General features: G+C 36.6%; 1 protein-coding gene across 4 annotated transcripts in view; it reads left to right on the forward strand.

Moving 5' to 3' along the window:
* TAB2 (TGF-beta activated kinase 1 (MAP3K7) binding protein 2) overlaps nucleotides 1–20,221 on the forward strand; it is an 89,406-nt gene extending 69,185 nt beyond the window's left edge. For all 4 annotated transcript variants that reach the window (XM_058735599.1, XM_058735600.1, XM_058735602.1 and 1 more), the window contains 4 exons: nucleotides 5,143–5,303; nucleotides 5,520–5,613; nucleotides 6,931–7,011; nucleotides 18,257–20,221. In XM_058735599.1, coding sequence (XP_058591582.1) covers nucleotides 5,143–5,303; nucleotides 5,520–5,613; nucleotides 6,931–7,011; nucleotides 18,257–18,399 — 479 coding nt within the window. In that variant the 3' untranslated portion in view covers nucleotides 18,400–20,221. The remainder of the gene's footprint in view (nucleotides 1–5,142; nucleotides 5,304–5,519; nucleotides 5,614–6,930; nucleotides 7,012–18,256) is intronic.
* The last annotated feature ends 371 nt before the right edge of the window (nucleotides 20,222–20,592 follow it).

The following is a 20,592-nucleotide window of genomic DNA, read 5'->3' on the forward strand; positions in this document are numbered from 1 at the left end:
GGTTTTCAGCAGTTTGACTATGATGTGTTTGGTTTTTGTTTAACTACTGCTTGGAGACTCTGGGTTCCTTTGATCTATCTATGATTGATTGTCTTTCATTAATTTTGGAAGATATTCGCCCATTGTCTCTTTAAATATTTCTTCTGCCTTGTTTTTCTCTTCTCTTTAACTGATTACATGTATATTAGACTATTTGATATTTGTTCTTTTTTCCACTTTTTTCCTCTTGTGTGGGCAATTTCTGTCTTCCAAGTTAACTGATTCTTCTGTATCCAGTATGCTGGTAAGTCTGTTGAAGGAATTCTTTATCTCTGATACCATATTTAATTGCCAGCATTTGACTCTTTTTTTGTGTAATTTCCATTTGTCAGATTATCTGTTGGGTCCTGCCTGTTTGGTATCCATCTTTTTAACTAGATTTTTTTTTTAACATATTAATCATAGTTATTTTAAAATTCCCTGTCAGGTGGTTCTAGCATCTGGATCATCTGTTAGTATGGTTCTATTGATTGCTTTATCTCTTGATGAGAAGTTGGATTTTTCTCTTGCTTTCTGTGTGTCTCATAATTTTTTGTTGAATGCCAGTATTGTATGAAAAAAAAAAAAAAAAAACAGAAGAGACTGAGATAAGTAGTATTTGCACCCGGAAATGAGAACAGCTCTTTTTTTTTTTTTTCAGGTTATTAGTGTGAGGACTTGAGGCAATTCAGTCAGGCCTGGAGCTGGGTTTGGGTTTTGTTGTTAATCTTTAGCGTACCGCTGCCTTCAAATATCTCCAGCAATTGACTGCTCTTACTTTGCATCTCTTAGAGTGGTGCCCGAAGTGCAAAACATTTATTTTACTTTAGTCCTTTTACTTCCGACCTTTCTGTGCTATGATGGGTCCCCACGTACTCAGACTTCCTAATATGATCAGCAAGTCTCCACATGATCTGATAAAGAGCCAAATAGTAAACTATGTCTGATTTTGCAAGCCATGCAGTTTGTCACAGCTATTCAGCTCTGCTGTCGTAACACAATAACAGCCATAGACAATAAGTAAACAAGTGAGCATAGCTGTATTCCAGTAAAACTTTTTTCACAGAACCGGCAGTGAGCCATACTTGTCCAATGACCGTAGTTTGTTGGCCACTCGTTGAGAGCCTTGTTCTTGCACACCATCACCACCCTCCCCACCACCACCATCACCCCCCAGTCTCTCCTACCTCTGTAATGTAAGCTCTGCAAGGGCAGGGATTTTTGCCTGTTTTTTGATTTGACAAGTAGGCTCTCAACATAATAAAAGAATGGGTGAGTGAATTATATTGTGTGCTTCTTATGAACAGTATATAGCTGAATTTTAAAAATTTAGTGTGCTGATCTCTTGTATCTAAACAAATACATTTAATTAAATTGCAGTTGTGATTACTGATATATCTGGGACTATTCTTGTCATATTTTTTTTTCTACTTCTTTCTCTTTTTTCCTCCTTTCCTGCCATCTAAGTTTAATCAAATTTTCATTCTCCTTTTGTTCAGTCTTTTTATTTAGAAGCTACATTCTATTTAGCTTTCTCTAATAGTGATCCCTACACATTTAATGTGTGTGTGTGTGTGTGTGTTTAAGTTGGCTCCACGCCCAACCTGGCGCTTGAGCTCACAACCCCGAGTTCAAGAGTCACATGCTTTACCGACTGAGCCAGCCAGGTGCCCCTGACATGTAGGTTTGGTTTGTCAACATTTTAGAGTATTCTTCCTAAATACTTTCAAGACCTTAGAATGCTTCTCTGGGCTTCATATTTCCAATTTCTTGTTATTTCTTAATGTTTTAGTTTTACTTTGTTTTAAGCAGTTTATGCCACCCTGCCCACTGCCATGGTCTTTCCCCTTTTTTTAGAGTTAGAACTTTAGATTTGTTCACCTATTCTTTCCTTTTGTATTAATCTCCTTCTTATCAAAAAACACATTATTGGGGCGCCTGGGTGGCGCAGTCGGTTAAGCGTCCGGCTTCAGCCAGGTCACGATCTCGCGGTCCGTGGGTTTGAGCCCCGCGTCAGGCTCTGGGCTGATGGCTCGGAGCCTGGAGCCTGTTTCAGATTCTGTGTCTCCCTCTCTCTCTGCCCCTCCCCCGTTCATGCTCTGTCTCTCTCTGTCCCAAAAATAAAAAAAAATAAAAAAAAAAACACATTATTAGTAGTTCTTTCAGCAGCAGCCGGTGGTTGGTGAATTCCCCCAAACTTTACCTGAAAATGTTTATGCATCCATGCTCCGATAATTTAACTAGATGATCAAGTTATGCTATTATCTTTGAGCATCTGTTATTTCTCTTCTTTAGTTTTAGAAGTTTTTTCAGCAAGCATCTCCTCAAAGTTTGCCCCTTCCTATCTATCTGTTGTCTCCTTCAGGAACTCCTTTTTTGATTTATGTGAGATTTTTTCACCCCTCTTTCATGTTTTCTGTCACTTTATCTCTATGTTCTGGGTAGTGATCTTAGGTTTATCTTCCAGATCACTAGCTGTGTCTTTGACTGTATACAGTCTGTTTAATCTGTTTGACTTTTTCATTTCAGTGGCTACTTTTTATTTCCAGAGGTTGTTGATGGTACTTTTGCAAATCTGTCTCTTTTATTCATAGTATCTTTTGCTGTATTTTTACGTACTCTGTTATCACTGTAGTCATCTTAGGCTTTTATATAGCTTCTTTCAGACTATTACATAATCTCTAAGTTTGGAGGGCTCCTTCTAGGCCATGGATCCTCATGGGAGATCATTTTCTTGTTTGGTCAGACTTGTCTTTTGAAAGCTTCTCTTTATTGAAAGGATGTTTCCTCCACGGATCCCATGGTAATAGCTTCCTGGCGGTGGAAGTGGCTTGTCACGGCAGCTTGCACTTGCCTCTGCCCGCCCCTCCCAGCAAATCACCAGCCTGGGGCTCATTGTCGTCAGTATTTCTCACCCAGAGGTTCTCTCTCTCTGCCCTTAAGATATAAATTTTGACCACTCAGATGTGTTTTAACTTGGGCTTCAATTTCTCAGGAAATCTCTACTCATCCCTGCTTCATAAAGAATACTGAAGAATATCGCAGATATGTATCTTGTTTTAGAATTTCAGCATAAATATCAACCATCATTTGGTCATCAGAGGATATTAAAGGATTTAGTCATTAGGGAGGAAACCATCATTAAATTTAAGAAATGCTACTTTTAGGGGCGCCTGGGTGGCGCAGTCGGTTAAGCGTCCGACTTCAGCCAGGTCACGATCTCGCGGTCCGTGAGTTCGAGCCCCGCGTCAGGCTCTGGGCTGATGGCTCAGAGCCTGGAGCCTGTTTCCGATTCTGTGTCTCCCTCTCTCTCTGCCCCTCCCCCGTTCATGCTATGTCTCTCTCTGTCCCAAAAATAAATAAAAAACGTTGAAAAAAAAAAATTAAAAAAAAAAAAAAGAAATGCTACTTTTAAGTAAAATAATCACTAATTTGAGCAAATTTCTAATTAATGCCCCGTGAGACATGTTGTTGGCAGGTGGTTAGAGTTTAGAAAGTATGTTATTCCCCATTTTCCTATGCTCTGTCCTTCATTCGTACTGCAGTCCTGCCTCCGTCTTTTCTTCTCTTCCTGTCTCCCTCAATAACAGCCCACATCCTCATCTCCTCTTAAGAAAATAAACCCTACCGTAGAATTCTTATATTTTGGAAATAGAGAGGTAAAACTGCAGTTCAAATAAATAAGTCAAATTGATAAAAGCCTGACAGAACAAGCTTGATAGGTAGGGATGTACTAAAGACACAGCGGGTTTTCAACCAGGAACACATGTACCTCCAAGAACACCTCCCTGCATTTACAGAATATATATTAAAATGGGAGAAAGGTTAACAGGGTTTTCATGTTTATCAGAATCAGCCATGCTTTTTAAAACTTGAAACATAATGCCCTAGTATTTGTTTCTTCCAATTAATAAGAAAGGAAAATTATAGAGGGAAGCATTTGTGGATTATAACAGTGTCAGATTTTGTTTGGAAAAATGATCTACTGTTTAAAGTTAATTTTGAAGTCCTTGATCCTAACAGCCTCCCAGACTCCACACCCTAATTCTGGTTCTAGAATACAGTACTCGATTGGCCTGAATATGTCTTAATGTGCCATAGCCTTTTCCTTATTTTTTTGATTCTTAGAAAATGAGGTTTAAAAAATTAAGTAAAATAAAGAAATCTGAGTTTAGTTTAAGATGATTGTTTAGCATTAATCCAACCTGTTTAATCTACTTGACTTCTTCATTTTAATAACTATTTTTCATTTTTAAAGATTGTTAATTGTACTTTTCTAAATCTGCCCATTTTCTCGTGGTAGAATCATCCCACATTGCCTTTTTATAGAAGTAGATAAAGGTGTCTTCACTTCTAGCCCAGTATCCTAAAAAACAAGGCCCATATTGCCCAAGGATTGATCACAAGAACACACACTAATTTTTTGGCTTAATAAGGTTTCCCAAGCAGCTTATCATTCATGCTACAAGATTGATTGCATACTTTCTTTCTTTAAAAACCTTAGGAAAATATTTTCACAAAATAGAAGTGATTTCTTTAAATGGTATCATTTTTACTTCGTGATTTGAACAATTTAATGTTAGCATTTAACACTTTAATGTTAATATTCATGTGGATTGAAATCAGTCTGTCTTATTTGTTGGCATTCATCAAAATGGATTTGGCTTAACCCACATTGTCTTCTAAAATGTCCATAAAGTGTTCACATTAGAATACCTTATGCATAGTCCAAACATGTCAGGCTTCTTGGAGTAGATCTCATCTTTCAGAGGGTCAGATGCAAATTAAATAACAGTGAGTAGGTTAATTAACTAGACAGGAGCCTTTATAGAAGTAGTAGGCTATAAATGCTGTCCTTAGCCACAAAGTGGGTTTAGCCAAACTCGTTTTTTTAAATTTTTAAATGAGTAGCAACATTTGTCTGCTTAAATAATTAAAATAATTTTCAAGTTACAATTTTTTAAATTTTAAGTGTTCAAACTCAAAATATTTTGTTTTAGTGTATCTTTGGGATTCTTGGCATACTCTTGATTGTCGCAGAAACACTATTTGTTTTCCCAAAGCTGCTTAAAGGTTAATTGACGGAAGTGAGTGGGTCCTCATGTTTGCTAATATGTGTTGCAGCTCTGTTGGTACACCAGAAGGCCAGAATGGAACGACTTCAAAGAGAACTTGAGATTCAAAAGAAAAAGCTGGATAAACTAAAATCTGAGGTCAATGAAATGGAAAATAATCTAACTCGAAGGCGCCTGAAAAGATCAAATTCCATATCCCAAATACCTTCAGTAAGTCTTTCTGTAATTCTTGTGACCTCTGTGCTTGGGAACATGAGAATAGGCAATCTGTCAGAAGTATAAAGAGTTGGTCTAGTTTTCTAGAAATGCTCCCATTAACTCATACTTGTTTCTTTGCCCTTACCTTCCCTTGCCAAACTCCACGCTTTCTTACCTAATGATAAGAGAATCCAATGTAGATCCTTCTCACACGGAATTATTTTTCAGCTCGAAGAAATGCAGCAATTGAGAAGTTGTAATAGACAACTCCAGATTGACATTGACTGCTTAACCAAAGAAATTGATCTTTTTCAAGCCCGAGGTAAAGTTCAGTGCATACTCAACTGAAATTCATTGTATTAATTTATCAACTCTTTTCCTGTGGCTGAAAACAAACTTCTCAGTTGTAGGCTTATTGTCTCAGATTGGACTTTGGAGCCAGATAGTACTAAAGAACTATTGTGTTTTTCTTCCCCACCCCGACTCCAAAAGAAATTATGTATTTGGTTTAGGAGTAATTTGATAAAATTTGTATTATTCAAACCCGCTTTAGTCTTGTGTTAAGGGAAGACAGTAATTAGTATGTCTGGCTGTGCTATCAAAAGTATTACTGTTATGTATTAGTAGAATCTATAATATTTATTGTAATATTTATTAAGATTAAAATAGAGGTATGCCTATGTCTCTTTCCTATTGCTGTTTTTCCTTTTACCTCTCAAGAATCATGCTTTTTTTAAAAAACGTAATTAAAAGGCATCCCCACCCTAATGGCACTGTCTTAATTAATAAAAGAGTAAAAGTATGGCCTGTACTTTTGTAGAACAACTTACTATGAAGCTTGAGCTATTAGTGATAAGCCATAATTGCTTATTGTAGTAAAAAAAAATCTTGACAGTGTAATTCAGTTCCATAGACAGCTAAAAGGAAATGTTATAACTTAAACCTAATTCTGAAGTTAGGGAAATAATAGAATGTATGAAATGGAAAAGATAGAAAAAAGGAAGGAAGCCAACAAAAAAGAAGTCCTTAATTACTCTTGAGTGTGTGCCAAAAATCCATCAAACTGAAAGATGGTGGTTGTGTTTCCTTTTAAAATGTTAATAAGTCATGTTTGACATTCATAGAAAATGCCATATTTAACTTTAAAGAGAGAAAAAGGAATTTAGTGCCGGTCTAGCAACTATAGTTTTTGAACCTGTTCCTTTTATTTAACATCTGAACCATTATATTACATTAGTGTAAGGTTTTAATACTTATTTGGGACCAAGCTATTTATCTAGTTGCTTAAGACCATGTTTGACTGTTTGAAATTATATTTTAAATTGTGACATTTTAAGTTATTTTCACTTGTCACATGGAATAGTGGTCTAGTTCTACATCTGTCACTGTCTTACAGTTTAATTTGGCTTCTCCCCTCATTTACCACTTAGACCTCTGTTGTGAGTACTGTATTATACCTTCCTCAGCTGTTTTGACATCCTTACAGGTAATTTGAGATTAGAAGTGCAAAATAAATGAAAGACATTTCTTCTATTTCTACTGTGATCTTTTTTAGAAAGAATATGTTTGCTTTTGAAAAAATAAAGTTAAATACTTTTGAGCTATAAACATTGATATATTTACTTTTTATATATTTCAGGACCACATTTTAATCCCAGCGCTATTCATAACTTTTATGACAATATTGGATTTGTAGGTCCTGTGCCACCAAAACCCAAAGGTTAGTGTCTCCATTAAGTGTGAAAACCATTACATCTTGAAAAACAAGATTTTAGAAAAATTTGTTTTTAGCAACCTTCCACTCTAGAAGTGCTTCAAACATTGGCATTCATGGATGAATTCATCAGTAAGATAGTTGCTTATTTTCACTTATATGCTGGGGATGGGAAAGGAGGCAAAAGTGTTATGTACTTAGCTCTTTAAAAGTAATATGCAGGTCCTTAGGATTCATTATATACCCCTCTAAAAGAGCAAGTCTTGGCAAAAGAAATCATCAGGTGCAAAAATTTGAGCTCTTTAAAATTTTAGATAAATGAAGAGGAAGACACCTTAGGGAAGTTTACTTTTCATGAGTATTCTGTTGATGCATAATTCTGCATAATCAAAATACTCTAAATTCCAAATGAATCATTTTTAAAAACTAAGGGGCACCTAGGCGGCTGAGTCGGTTAAGCATCTGACTCTTGATCTCAGCTCAGTCTTGATCTCAGGGTTGTGAGTTCAAGCCCTGCATTGGGCTCCACGCTGGGTGTGAAAAAACATTTTTTTACCTACTATCATTTTACATCATTGATAATCAGACCATATGCACACCAAACTAAGATGTCAAAGTAGGTGTGTGGATTTTTTTACTCTAGGAATTAAAAGAGAAATGATAACAAGAATGAATCGGTATGTTACTAGCTCTTTGGTTTGTTAGAAGATTTTTCACATTAGCACTCAGTGGAGTTCACTCCGTCATTTTTGTTTAAATATAATTGTATTGGGCCTAGCTGTACCATCATTTTTTTTTTTTAATTTAAACGTTTCTAAACATAGTTAGCTGGAATGCAATGAACTATTATTCCAGAGGAGCAAAAGTGAGATTAGGGCATTTGTCACAGTAAGCAGTGGTTAAAATACTACATGCTATTTGGATGTTAATTAAATGGAGTAAAGAAAACAGTGGCATAGCCTAGCTTCTTAAAATAAACAAAGTGGGTATTTCAGACTCTGAATAAGTTTCTTTAATATAATCTTTTCACTCTCTTTCAAAAAGTAGAATTGTTCTTATAAAAAGATTCCTGTTTTACTTCTACTTAATCCAGTACTTATGTATTGAGGGTAGGAGGGAGTGTAGATGGAAGGTAGTTAGAAAGGAGGTGAAATGGAATCAGTCATGACAGTTGTTGAAGCAGGATAAGTACACGAGGGCTTAGTTTACCGTTCTCTCCACTACTGGATATGCTTGAAGTTTTTTGTGATAAGAAGTAAGGAAACGTGGAATGGTGAAAGCAAAGGATGGGAAGCCTTTCCTTAAATTTACAACATATCAAGGGAAGGGGTCCAAGATGGTGTCCTAGGAAGACTCTGAACTTACCTCTTCCACAAACACACCAAATCTACACCTATATATGTATGGAGCAGTTCCACCTGAAGAAGAACTGGGGGGCTCACTGAACAGCTCTGCACGACAAAGGGTAGAAGGACCACATAGAGATTGGAAAGAGAGATAGAGACACAGGAACCATGGGAACCCCACCCCCTACACTACAAACTGCAGTAGGGGGAGATAGCACTGAGGAGCCCACGCACAGATTTGCCCACCTGGCCCCAGAGGAAAAACAAAAAATAAAACAAAGATGTGGTTTAAAGGGCAACGGGAATATAAGTGAGGAAAACCCATTTACCAAACCTAGAGCATCCACCAAACGGTGAGGGAACTGCTGCAACTCTCTGGGGTCAGAAGTGCCAGCAAGTACCATGTTTACCTTCTCCCACCACTATGATAGCACAAATGGGAGCAAAGTCTAGCCAACCTGCCCTCTCAGCAAGACTCGGGCCTCTTCCCACACCAGTTCTGGCCATCCTTCCAAAATGGCCCCATGCGCCTATGCCTACCTGAGCTCCAGCCATCCCACCAAAGGGCCCCAATGCAGTGCGCACTGGTAGACGCCCAGCCTGCACCCACTGCAGTTCCAGCCGTCCTACCAGGGCACCTCTGCATGGAGTACCCTGGGTCTCCGCTCACACCTGCTACAGGCTCCAGCCAGCCAGCCAAAGCTGCCGGGCACACACATCTTTATGGGGACATTCCTACACAGGGCCACTCCTTCAAGACTGAAAAAGGTCTTTTGTTTCTTTTGCCTAATTCATAGAAATAAACACAGAAAATCAAACAAAATGAGACAGAGGAATGTGCTCCAAACAAACAAAGACAGAACTACAGAAGAGGAACTAAATGAAACAGAAATAAACAATCTACTTGATAAAGAATTCAAAGTAATAGCCATAAAGATGCTCACTGAACTTGAGATTAGAATGGATGAGTTCAGCAAAAACTTCGACAAAGAGATATAAAATATAAAAAGAATCAGAGTTAAAGAATGCAATTACTGAAATGAAAAATACACTGCAAGGAATGAACAGATTAGAGGATGCAGAAGAATGGATAGACCATCTGGAGTCAGGGTAATGGAGAGCACCCAAACTAAACAGCAAAAGAAAAAAAAGAATGTTTTAAAAAAAAGAGGATAGGTTAAGAGACTTCTGGGACATCAAGAATAGTAACATTCAGGGGCACCTGGGTGGTTCATTCAGTTAAGCATCCAGCTTCAGCTCAGGTCACGATTTCACGGTTTGTGAGTTCAAGCCCTGTATCAGGCACTATGCTGATAGCCTGGAGCTGCTTCAGACTCTGTGTCTCCCTCTCTCTCTGCCCCTCCCCTACTCATTCTTGTTCTCTCTCTCTCTCTCTCTCTCTCTCTCTCTCTCTCTCTGTCTCTCTCAAAAATAAACATTAAAAAAATAATTTAAAAAAATAGTAACATTCATATTATGGGCATCCCAAAAGGAGAAGAGAGAGAGAAAGGAGCAGAAAACTTATTTGAAGAAATAATAGTTGAAAACTTTCCTAACCTGGGGATGGAAACAGACATTCCGATTCAGGAAGCACAGGGAGTCCCAAATAAAATAAACCCAAAGAGGTCCACACCAAGGCACATAATTAAAATGTCAAAGATTAAAGATAGATAATCTTAAAAGCAGTAAGAGAACAGGAATTAATTGTATATAGGGGAAAAACTCCATAAGACTCAGCTGATTTTTCAGCAGAAACTTTGCAGCCACAAGGGAGTGGCATGATATATTCAAAGGGCTGAAACGAAAAAACCTACAACCAAGAATACTACTTAGCAAGATTATCATTTAGAATTAGAGAGGTAGAGTTTCCCAGACAAAACTTAAGAGTTCACCACCACTAATCCAACCTCATAAGAAATGTTAAAGGGACTTCTTTAAGCAAAAAAGAAAAGACCGTAACTAGAAATAAGAAAATAATGAAATGAAAAAATTTCCCAGGTTAAAGCAAACTTATGGCAAAGATAGTTGATCAATTGCTTATAGAGCTTAGTATGCAGGCTAAAAGACAAAAATAAAATCAATTATATCTAAAGAAAATTAGTTAAGGGATTCACAAAATAAAAAGATAAAATATAATATCTACATAAAACATAGAGGAGGGAGTAAAAATGTAGTGCATTTAGAGTATGTTCAACTTAAGCAATCATTGACTTAATATAGACTGCTAAATACTTAGGATGTTACATATGAACTTAATGTTAACCACAAACCACAAACCAATAATAAATACACAAAAAGTAAAGAGACAGGAATCCAAACACAACACTAAAGAAAGTAATCAACACATGGGAAGAAAGCAAGAGAAGAAACAGAGAAGAACTACAAAAACAACCAGAGAACAACAAAATGGCAATAAGTACATACCTATCAGTAGTTACTTTAAATGCAAATGGTCAAAATCCTCCAATCAAAAGAAATAGGGTGACTAGATGGATAAAATAACAAGGCCCATGTATATGCTCCCTACAAGAGACTCACTTCAGACCTAAAGACACTGAAAGGGATGGAAAAAGATACTCTGCAAATAGAAGCAAACAAACAAACTGGGGTAACAATACTTATATCACACAAAGTAGACTTTTTTTTAAACATTTTTTTTAATGTTTATTTATTTTTGAGAGACAGAGACAGAGACAGAATGTGAGTTGGGGAGTGGCAGAGAGAGAGGGAGACACAGAATCCGAAACAGGCTCCAGGCTCTGAGCTGTCAGCACAGAGCCCAACACGGGGCTCGAATTCATGGACCACAAGATAATGACCTGAGCCAAAGTCAGATGCTTAACTGACTGAGCCACCCAGGTGCCCCAAAGTAAACTTTAAAATGAAGACTCTAATGAGACAAAAAAGGGTGTTATGTAATGATAAAAAGATCAACAAAAGGATATTACAATTATAAATACTATGCACCCACCAATAGAGCACCTAAATATATGAAACAAATATTAAGAGACATAAAGAGAAATTGATAGTAATACAATAAGAGTAGGGAACTTTACAACCCCACTTACATCAATGGATAGATCTTCCAGACAGAAAATAAGGAAACATTGGCTTATGAACAACCCATTAGATGACATGGACTTAACAGAAAATTTCATCCAAAAGTAGCAGAGTACATATTTTCAAGTACACATGGGACATTCTCCAGGATAGATCACATATTATGCCTTAAAACAAGTCTCAATAAACTCAAAACTGAAATGTGAAACATGTTTCCAACCACAATGTTATAAAACTAGAAGTCATTTACAGGGAAAAAATTGGGGAAACAACAAATATGTGGAGGCTGAACAACATATTAAACAACCAATGCATCAATGAAGAAATCACAGAGGAAGTAAAAAAATACTTGCAGACAAATAAAAATGGCAACACAGTTTCAAAATCTCTGGGATGCAGCAAAAGCAGTTCTATGAGGGAAGTTTATAGCAATATAGCAATATAACCTCAAGAAACAAGAAAAGTCTCAGATAATCTAACCTTACACCTAAAGGAACTAGAAGAAACACAACAAAACCAAAATTAGTAGAAAGAAGGAAATAATAAAGATAAGAGTAGAAATACAATAGAGTCTAAGAAAAACAATAGAAAAGATCAATGAAACCAAATCTAGTTTTTTGAAAACATAAGCAAAATTGATAAATCTTTAACCAGACACATCAAGAAAAAGAGAGAGGACTCAAAATCAGAAATGAAAAAGGAAAAGTAACAGCCAACACCCACAGATATACAAAAGATCATAAGAGATTACTATGAGAAATTATATGCCAACATTTCGACAGCCTAGAAGAAATGGATAAATTCCTAGAAACAAACATTATTCCAGGACTGAATCAGGAAGAAACAGAAAATCTGAACATTTCAATAACTTAGTAACGAAATTGAATCCAGAATCAAAAAACTCTCAACAAACAAAAGTCCAGGACCAAATGGCTTCACAGGTCAATTCTGCCAAACATTTGAAGAAGAGGTAGTACCTATCCTTCTCAAACTATTCCAAAAAATAAAAGAGGAAGGAAAACTTCCAAGTTTATTCTACAAGCCCAGCATTATATCCTGATACAAAACCAGACCTTTTAAAAACACTACAAAAAAAGAAAGAAAGGAAAGAGAGGAAAGAGAGGAAGGAAGGAAGGAAGGAAGGAAAGGAAGGAAGGAAGGAAGGAAGGAAGGAAGGAAGGAAGGAAGGAAGAAAGAAAGAAAGAAAGAAAGAAAGAAAGAAAGAAAGAAAGAAAGAAAGAAAGAAAGAGAAAGAAAGAAAGAAAGAAAGAAAGAAAGAAAGAAAGAAAGAAAGAAAGAAAGAAAGAAAGAAAGAAAGAAAAGAAAGAAAGAAAGAAAGAAAGAAAGAAAGAAAGAAAGAAAGAAAGAAAGAAAGAAAGAAAGAAAGAAAATTACAGGCCAGTATCCCAGATGAACATAGATACAAAAATCTTCAACAAAATATCAGCAAACTCAATTTCAACAATACACTAAAAGGATCATTCACCACAATCAAGTGAGATTTATTACAGGGATGCAAGGATGGTTTAAAATCTACAAATCAATCAACATGATATACCACATTAACAAAATGAAGCATAAAAACCATATAATCACCATAATAAATGCCAAAAAGGCATTTGACAGAATTCAGTATCTGTTCATGATAAAACCTTTGAACAAGGGGTGCCTGGGTGGCTCAGTCAGTTGAACGTTTGACTCTTGATTTCAACTCAGGTCATGATCTCATGGTTCATGAGATCGAGCCCTGTGTCAGGCTTTGCTCTGAGAGCACAGACCCTTCTTGAGATTCTCTTTTCCTCTCTCTCTTAAAATAAATAAACATCAAAAAAAAAACTTTAAACAAAAGTGGGTTTGGAAGGAATATACCTCAACATAATAAAGGCCACATATGACAAACCCGCAGCTAACATTATAATCATTGGTGAAAAGCTAAAAGCTTTTCCTCTAAGATCAGGAACAAGACAAAGATGTCCACTTTTGCCATTTTTATTCGGCATAGTACTGGAAATCCTAGCTGCAGATTCAGAAAAGAAAAAGAAAAGCCATCCAAATTGATAAGGAAGGGGTAAAACTGTCTCTATTTGCAGATGACATAATGCTATATATAGAAAACCCTGAAGATGCCACCAACAAAACTGTTAGAACTAATAAATGAATTCAGTAAAGTTGTAGGATACAAAATTAATATGCAGAAATCTATTGCAGTTCTATATACTAGCAACAATGTAGCAGAAGAGAAATTAAGAAAACCATCCCATTTATAGTTGTATCAAAGAAAAGTAAAATACTTTGGAATAAATTTAACCAAGAAGGAAAAAATACCTATGCTCTGAAAACTATAAGGCATTGATGAAAGAAATTGAAGACAACAGAAACAAATGGAAAGATGTATCATGTTCGTGAATTGGAAGACTTAATATTGTTAAAATGTCTGTACTACCAAAGCAGTCTACATTGAGATTCGGTGCAGTCCCTATCAAAATACCAGTAGTATTTTTCATAAAACTAGAACAAATAATCCTAAAATTTGTGTGGAACCTGAAAGATCCCAAAGAGCCAAACAAATCTTAAGGCCAAACCTGAAGTATCAGAATCGCAGATTTTAAGATACGGTACCAGCACAAAAATAGACACATAGATCAATGAAACAGAATAGAAAGCCCAGAAATACCCACCCATATATCATCAACTAATCTACAACAAAGGAGGCAAGAATATAAATGGAGAAAAAATAATCTCTTCAATAGATGGTATTGAGAGTATTAGACACCTACATGTGTCTAAAGAAAGAAACTGAAAAAAAAAAAAAAAAAAAGGAAACTGGACCACTTAAAAATAAACCCTAAATGGATTATAGACCTAAATGTAAGACCTGAAACCATAAAATCCCTTAAAGAAAACACAGGCAATAATCTTTTGGACATTGGCCTTAGCAACATTTTTCTAGATGTGACTCCTCAGGCAAGGGAAACAAAAGCAATATTGGGACTACATCAAACTAAAAAGCTTTTGCACAGCAAGGAAATCACCAACAAAATAAATAGGTAACCTACTGAATGGGAGAAGATATTCGCAAGCAGTATATCTGATAAGGGCTTAATATCCAAAATATTAAGAACCATACAACTGGGTTGTATACAACTGGGTTGTATAATATCCAAAATATTAAGAACCATACAACTGGGTTGTATACAACTGGGTTGTATAATATCCAAAATATTAAGAACCATACAACTGGACACCAGAAAAACCCCACACATAATCCAATTTTGAAACGGGCAGAGGACCTGAGTAGACTTTTTCCAAATGCTACAAATCACTAATCATCAGGGAAATGCAAATCAAAACTATAATGAAATAACACCATTCAGAGTGGCTAATAATCAAAAAGACAAGAAGTAAAAATTAAAAACTCAATTTGAAAAAGACCAGAAATAACAAGTATTGATGGGGATGTGGGAAAAAAGGGAACCCTTGTGTACTGTTGGTGGGAATTTAAATTGGCACAGCTACCATGGAAAACAGTATGGAAGTTCCTCAAAAACTAGAAATACCATATAGTCCAGTAATTCCACTGCTGGGTATTTACCCAAAGAAAATGAAAACATGAACTTGAAAAGATACACGCATCCCTATGTTTATTGCAGCATTATTTACAATAAGCAAAATATGGAAGTAGCCTAAGTGTCCATTGATAGATGAATGGATAAAGAAGATGTGGGGTGTGTGTGTGCATGTGCACATGTGCACAATGGAGTATTATTCAGCCATAAAGAAGAATGAAATCTTTTTTTTTTTTTAATTTTTTTTTCAACGTTTTTAATTTATTTTTGGGACAGAGAGAGACAAAGCATGAACGGGGCAGGGGCAGAGAGAGAGGGAGACACAGAATCGGAAACAGGCTCCAGGCTCCGAGCCATCAGCCCAGAGCCTGATGCGGGGCTCGAACTCACGGACCGCGAGATCGTGACCTGGCTGAAGTCGGACACTTAACCGACTGCGCCACCCAGGCGCCCCAAAGAAGAATGAAATCTTATACATGGCAACATGATGGACCTAGAGAGTATTATGCTAAGTGAATAAATCAGAGAAAGACAAATACCATATGATTTCATTTATATGTGGAGTCCAAAACAACAACAACAACAACAACAAAACAGATGCAGACTAATAAATACAGAGAACAAACTAATGGCCTCTGGGGTGGAGGGAGATGGGCAAAATAGGTAAAGGAGATTAAGTGGCACAAACTTCCAGTTATAAAATAAGTAAGTCACAGGGACGAAAGGTACAGCATAGGGAATAGTCAACAATATTGTAGTAACTTTGTGCGGTGACAGATGGTAACTACGTCATGATGAGCATTGTGTAATGTATAGAATTGTTGAATCACTATGTTGTATACCTGAAACTACTAGAACACTGTATGCCAACTGTCCTTCAATTTAAAACATTCATAACATGTCAAATGATGAAATATGGCATATTATTATTTCCAAAAAAAGAAAGAAGAAAAAATCTTACTAGCTTGTTCACAAAAGATAAAAATTTGCATGCTATTTTGGGGAAATACAGAATCAGACATTCTTCCCTTAGGGCTAAAATAGAGAATTATTTATTAGTTTCATTTATAGAGGTTTATTTAGTTAGAAATGATTTTATAGTTCTGCTTTACACTGCATCTTTGTTTTTTTTTTAACGGCTAAAATTAGTATGGAAATCACAAGCCATCCTTTGCAATCCAACTTCCTCCTTTTAAATTCTGGTTTCCAAATACCTCTAATAAAAAGATTGGTAAGTTTAAGTACCAAATGAGATTGTGCAGATATAAGGAAACCATTGGAGATTTTTCATTAAAAAAAAAAAAATTGTGGGTCCCTAGGGGCGCCTGGGTAGCGCAGTCGGTTAGGCATTCAACTTTTGGTTTCAGCCCAAGTCATGATCTCACAGTTTTGTGAGTTCGAGCCCCCATCAGTCTCTGAGCAGGCAGTGCAGAGCCTGCTTGGGATTCTCTCTCTCTGCCCCTTTCCCACTCGCACCCCTTACTGTCTCTGTCTCTCTCAAGATAAATAAATAAAGCTTAAAAAAAATTTTTTTTAATTTGTAGGTCCCCTATTGATTGCCTTAGATATCTAAATAATGAAGATAATGCTGGTGTTTAATAATAGATTGAAATGTTAATACAAATAGTACCCCTTCCTAAAAACTTTTGTAGTTAAACAAAAAGGATAGACAAAGTTTTTTAAATGTGCCAGGTAGGAATGTTTCCTAACACCTAAGTGAGACCAAAATTCTAATAAGTAGGATGGAGCCCGAGATTAAAACAATTATTCAATAAAAGTATTTCCCAAGTATGAAATGTGAAATCATTTTAAATGGTAAAATGTCAAAATACATCTTAACTATTTATTTTAATGTGGGTAGGAAACATTAACTAGTATTTTCAGACCCTTGATTTTTCAAATATTTTCATTTACAAAACCCTTAATTAGATATTTTTAACTTAATTTAAAGAAAATTACTGTATAAATAACACTTTCAGGTTGCTCGTGCATATGGCAAAAATTGTCATGATGCCTAAAAATTGCTACCAATGCCTGAAAGTCGACAGTTTTGCAATAAAGTAAGTATTCTTTCAGACTAATCAGTAAAAAAGATGCTGCCGAAGGGGGACAGAATACCAAACGTCACTTAATTATTTTAAGTTTGTTATAAAAACTTGACTTTCTATATTTTATCTACTAGATACCGCAGTGTGTATTTTAGGTTATCTGAAAAGCTATCATTTAGTTACCAACTCAGTAGAGTAGGTGGAATTTGCAAATTAATAGACAGCATTTTAACATAGTTTGAATCTTTACATTGTAAACCTCAGCAGGAGAGTCCCAGCAAGCAACACGCGCTCCTCTTACCTTAAATCTCCCTGAATAATTTGCAGGAACTCTATCCTAACATTTCTAATGGGATTCCCACAAGAGTAGTTTCATAAATGTAATTTCATCTTAGATACAGCCTTGGAGGAATATAATTATTCTTGATATTTAAGATACCTTAATCCTTTCAAACAGTCTAGAACATCGGCCTCTTAGAGCTGCAGTGGCTTTAGTTTATGAGAAAGATCAGACCTGGAGGGTATGTGGTTTATCTGAGATCACAGAACAAAGTCATGAATGAGTAGCAGACCCAGGAACAGAACTTCACCTCATGTTCTTTCTACTGTTCCATAATAAGTAGGATTTTAAAATGAACTGAGAGGTAAAGGATGGTAAAATGTTCATACTCAATTTGCTTCTCCAAGTCTATTGTTGATACATAGTGAGGATTTGAGAAATTAGCTCATCTTTTTATTTTTATTTGTGTTGGTCAAGGCTTACATTCTTAGCAGATAGAGGACGTTTACCAAAAACGTCCATTCCTGGAAGAAAACCAACAAAAATACTACTTCAGTGGGGAATGAAACTCTAGCATTAATGAGATATAAACTTTGTCAGTATTGCAGTACGATGGATACCTTTTCCCAGTCTTAAGGTGACATGGGAATTTGCTGTTGGGTCCCCTGTGAGTTGATTTCGGTTTTCTCCTGCTATAAATTGGAGAAAAGATGCTCTTTTCCCCTGAAGGACATAGCGGGGTGACCCCGTCATGTCCATGTTGGCTCCCCGGCACAGAGCACCCGGCTCCCTAGAGGTTGGAGAGAGCGGAGCTTTGTGTCAGTTTCAGGTCGAGGCTTCATTTGCTTGACAGGCTGCTTTCCTGCTGTGCAGTCACAGGTGTCTAAAGTTGCCCGTAATTGATGACTTCGTGCTTTTTGCTTCTAAAATCATTCTTTTGCTTCCTTATAGATCAAAGGTCCACCATCAAAACACCAAAGACTCAAGACACAGAAGATGATGAGGGGGCTCAGTGGAATTGTACTGCCTGTACTTTTTTGAACCATCCAGCCTTAATCCGCTGTGAACAGTGTGAGATGCCAAGGCATTTCTGAGCCAAAAGGCCCTATATCTCTAAAACCACATCTGAAGTTCAAGAAACTAGTCTGTCATCAGGGGAAAAGTTTCACTGCTACATAGGATTTTGTCAAATTGAAGGTGTGACAGGATGGTGTTGTGCTAATGGTAAATGTCAGCCCACAGAGCTAATAATACCTCAGTCTAATGTCATGGGCAGTTGAAATTCATCACATGAAAGGTAATCTGCTGAAAGACTTGGTTGCCCGCTGCCTAACCATGTACAGTGTTACCAGTAGCCCGTTATGGATAATTCTCAATCTATTAATGCCTAGGTGTTCCCAGTACCTTTTCCCCCTCATGTCACTACTGAATTTTGACAGGAGGAAGGAACAGAACGATGGCTTTTTTTTTTAAAGCTTTCGGTGAAACACTACAAACATGAAGAAAAGGAACAAGGTTTAACTATTTAAAAACTGTTTGCTGCCGCATGGTGCCAATGGATGGGGGAAGAACTTCATGAATCTGTGGTACTCTTGGCCTTGTCTTTGTCTTCCCTGAAAACGTCTCCACTCTGTGAAGCCAGCATCTGGGCTCTAAAGATGAAAAGGAAAGCAGCATGCATTGTCTGTACAAACATGCAGTGAAATATCCCAAAGCTTTTCCTACTGTACAGATCTCTCGAGTCTGCTTTAAGTGATTTCTTTTCTTCTTTATTATTTTCTTATATTTCTATATGTATAGTGTAATAGTCTTTTGTTAACTAATTTTCTTTTTTCCTTTTAGTGATTAAGCACGATCATGTCCCTTTTTAAGCCTTACCTGAGAGAAGCAATGCCTTAAAATTAAAAAAAAAGCATTAATGAAATGAAGCTGTGCACAAAATAACCTTCCTCTACTCACTCTGTACTTTGCCCTCATGAGTGCCGATGTTCTGTGAAGACATTCAGATGCTGCCCAGTGAATTGCAGGAAATATTCCAAGACTTACGTCGATAAGTCACACTATCTGTACTGACTTCGGCAGTGGGTGGCACAACGGTGTTTGATCTCCCACAGGGAAGCTTAAAACAAAAGGTATTTTTAACCCACTGACAGAGCAACAAGGTTGAGCTTGCTCCATCTGCCTGGTGTCCCACAGAACTCTCACGGGAGATTACGATCGGGAAAGTACAGTTTGCAAAACCAGCAACAGCGGCCGTACCTACAGCCCTGGTGTGGGGAGAAGTTTCAATGCTTTACTGTTGGGGCAGTCCGTTTCTAAACCTGACTTGGTGGCAGTATCATGCGTATTTATAAAACGAGGCTAGTCATATTTAGGACAACTGAAGGAAAGCTGGAAAAAAGAAAAACAAGCAAACTTGAACACTGAAGCAACCTCAAGCATCTCTTTATTTTGATGATCTATTTTTATAAGGAAAATAAATATTCAGATGATCGGGAATGTATATAACTAAATGAAATCAAGAAAAAGAAATAACAGTATGCATTTAAGAGCAGAATTATGAAATTATCTATCAGTGCTTAGAACGGGGCTAAGGGAAGTGCTGAAATGTAGCAAAAAGGTAGGAGATAATGTTGACTGTCACCCATTGTAAATGTCTGCAAATGGATATTTTTTAAATAGGCAGGATTATTACAGGTGATCTGTATGAATGTCAGAGCCTCGACTTCCGGGCTTTGCATCTTGTATATGGGAAGAAATAGGACAATCCTAGTTAATTAGCCCATAGACCCAAAGCCCTTACATTTGATACGTTTTGTTTTAAAACTAGGCCTTGTTTTTCAGCTTCATCTGCAGTTCTATGTGAAGATTGATAAATCAGTTTTTACTTGTTTTATTAATAAAACGTAATTTGGATATCTTGAGTTGATGGTTTTGTGATTTAGCTGGGTAAACTATCTTTGTAACAGATAAGTTATTTATAAAAATTAAAAAACTTATATTCTAATGTGGATTTTTGTGACTTGTTTTTAAAGTTTGTGGGACAGAAGACAGTTTCTACCCCAGCCGAACATTTGATAGTTAATTGAAATCAGAGAGAACTCATTCCCTAGAGTCTTCTCGTGACAGATGGCATTCAACTGCATTTCTTGGATGATTTTTCGCCATTTCCTCAGGCTTCTTAACTAATGAAAGAAAGTGACCCTGTTTCAACTGAGCCAAAAACAATGTAATACTGCTTCTTTTTCATAGTTACTGCTTTTCCTTTCATTTCTTTTTGGGTTTTT

This window comes from Neofelis nebulosa, chromosome 6 (assembly GCF_028018385.1).
Source record: "Neofelis nebulosa isolate mNeoNeb1 chromosome 6, mNeoNeb1.pri, whole genome shotgun sequence".
Classification (NCBI taxonomy): domain Eukaryota; kingdom Metazoa; phylum Chordata; class Mammalia; order Carnivora; family Felidae; genus Neofelis; species Neofelis nebulosa.